Genomic DNA, 2228 nt, shown 5'->3' with positions numbered 1-2228 from the left:
TAAATTATACAATAATTATTTACTATACATAGTATTTTATTGTTGAGTTACTAGGTCCACTCCTTTTCGTATTACTCTGGCATGTGCCGTATGGATAAAAATATGTACATGTACTACATTGATACTGCATTCTTATGCAATTTACGACGAGTTGCATATTTTATAAACTACTATATATAAGGTTATCGCTGACTTTTATTTCGGTCCTTTTACTTTCGTTCTAAGTAACGAAACTTACTCAAATTAATTTTGAGTAGGTATAATTTCTCTAAAAATAGAAAAACTTTTATAGAACCCACCTGCTGACAAATATCTTTTATAGTATCATTTATAGAAATAAGAGTTTAAAAAAATTGTGTTAAAAGCTTAAGGGTACAAGAGAAACTTAAAGACCGCCTGTTGGCGAAAACTTTAAGAAGCATCGGTTTCTAGTTAAAAAAAATCCAAAGAACGTATATTGGGACTCGCGAGAATTCTCCGCTTGAAGAAAACAAGCTACACCAAAAGAGGAATAGCCGAATTCAGCCCAACCCAAAAAAGGAAGAAAGAATTTCGAAAGAACTTTCGAAACACAATGGTTTTTTTTTTCGCACAGTCTATTCCAAAAGTAGTATTATTGAATAAAAATTTTGGTTGATCAACAAAATTTGTATTACTATATTGGGAATATGCTGTCATAATCCGTTGTGCAACTCGATTGATATTCGATCTCATTATAACAGTTGCTACTCAAAGATTATCGTCAATATGACCATCAGGATTTTAAGATTCTTTCTGAAATTGGATCTGGAGGATCTGCTGCAGTTTACGCTGCATATTGGAAAAATACTACATCAAAATTTGCAATTAAGAAAATAACTAAACTTTCGGCGAGAAAAGAAATTATTAATGAGGTCTGTTCTTTAGACTCTAATAATTTAGAAAATTATAAACTAATTTATCATCTTTTTCTTTTTTTTTTTAGATTGATATAATTAAAAAAGTTGACTTTCACCCGAACATAATTAAATTTATTGGAATTATAAAAAGTACGTGATAAATATATGTAGATAATAAATATGTATTAATTTATTCGAGTATTAATATTTTTTTTTTTATTTTTTTCATTTTTAGATGAAATAAACTATTCTCTTGTTCTTGAGTATGCAGATGGTGGAACATTAGGAAAATATCTAGAAAACGCACGAACTCTTAAACCAGAGATTCAATTAAAATTTGCTAAAGAAATCGCAAGTGCAATCTATTGTTTACATAATTATGATATCATCCATCGAGATATTGTAAGTTTGAATAATTATATTATTTCATAATTTATCTATTATAATAATTAATTATTTGAACATTCCTCTTTATATTTAGCATCCCAATAATATCTTATTACATGGACATACAATAAAATTAGCAGATTTTGGACGTTCATGTCTACAAGAATCGGATGTTGATACCGAAGTATTTGGTGTAATACCTTATGTGGATCCTAAATTTCTTGATCCAAAAATTCCATATAATTTAACGAAAAAATCCGACATATTTAGTATGGGAGTAATATTCTGGCAATTAACAAGTTGTTCCTCTCCTTACAATTTTGAAAAAAGAAAAGATTATGCTTCTATTACGTTAGACATTCTTAATGGCTTAAGAGAAGAACTTATTTCAAACACAAATGTTAAATTTATTAGACTTTATCAACGTAAGTATAAAATTATTTTATCATTTTTATTTTTTCAATTAGGGTTAACAAATTTAATCTAGAATGTTGGCGACACGAACCTGACGAAAGACCAGATGCTAGTCAAGTAATTTTAGAGCTTAACGAAATTGATTCTGAAAATAATTTTAATTTTGAAGAAAATGAAAATGAAAAAATTAAAATAGTAGCAGAATTAAAAAGCGAAGAAATTAAAGATGATTTTTCGGATTGTCACTTGTCAAATTATTAAATTATTTTATATTTTTATTTATTTTGTATTTATTGTTTTTATTTTACTTTTTGATTTATTAAATAAATAATAGACAAAAATCGTTTCTTTATTTGGGATTACTAAATATTGGATTTTTTTTAGAGTATAAATTAAAATTTTAGTGTGGCGGTATATTATATATGGCATACTTCGCTATAATGTTCAATAAATGTATAAAAATAATGAAACGGAGAGGATACTAATAAATTTGTGTTCTTTTGATTTATTATTTCATATTTTCTTTGTACAAAATAAAAAAAATTTAAT

General features: G+C 26.3%; 1 protein-coding gene across 1 annotated transcript; it reads left to right on the top strand.

Annotated features, from left to right (window-relative positions):
- Window positions 1-574: 574 nt before the first annotated feature.
- OCT59_014848 (uncharacterized protein) lies at window positions 575-1940 on the top strand (the record flags this gene model as incomplete). The annotated part of the gene is made up of 6 exons (XM_066150285.1): window positions 575-607; window positions 723-893; window positions 965-1028; window positions 1114-1280; window positions 1360-1690; window positions 1753-1940. The coding sequence occupies 6 exons, from the start codon at window positions 575-577 to the stop codon at window positions 1938-1940; spliced, it is 954 nt and encodes a 317-aa protein (XP_066002465.1).
- Between the last annotated feature and the right edge of the window lie 288 nt (window positions 1941-2228).

This window comes from Rhizophagus irregularis, chromosome 22 (genome assembly GCF_026210795.1).
Source record: "Rhizophagus irregularis chromosome 22, complete sequence".
Classification (NCBI taxonomy): Eukaryota; Fungi; Glomeromycota; class Glomeromycetes; order Glomerales; family Glomeraceae; genus Rhizophagus; species Rhizophagus irregularis.
Note: the sequence above shows the minus strand (reverse complement) of the source record. Positions and strands in the feature narration are given on the sequence as shown.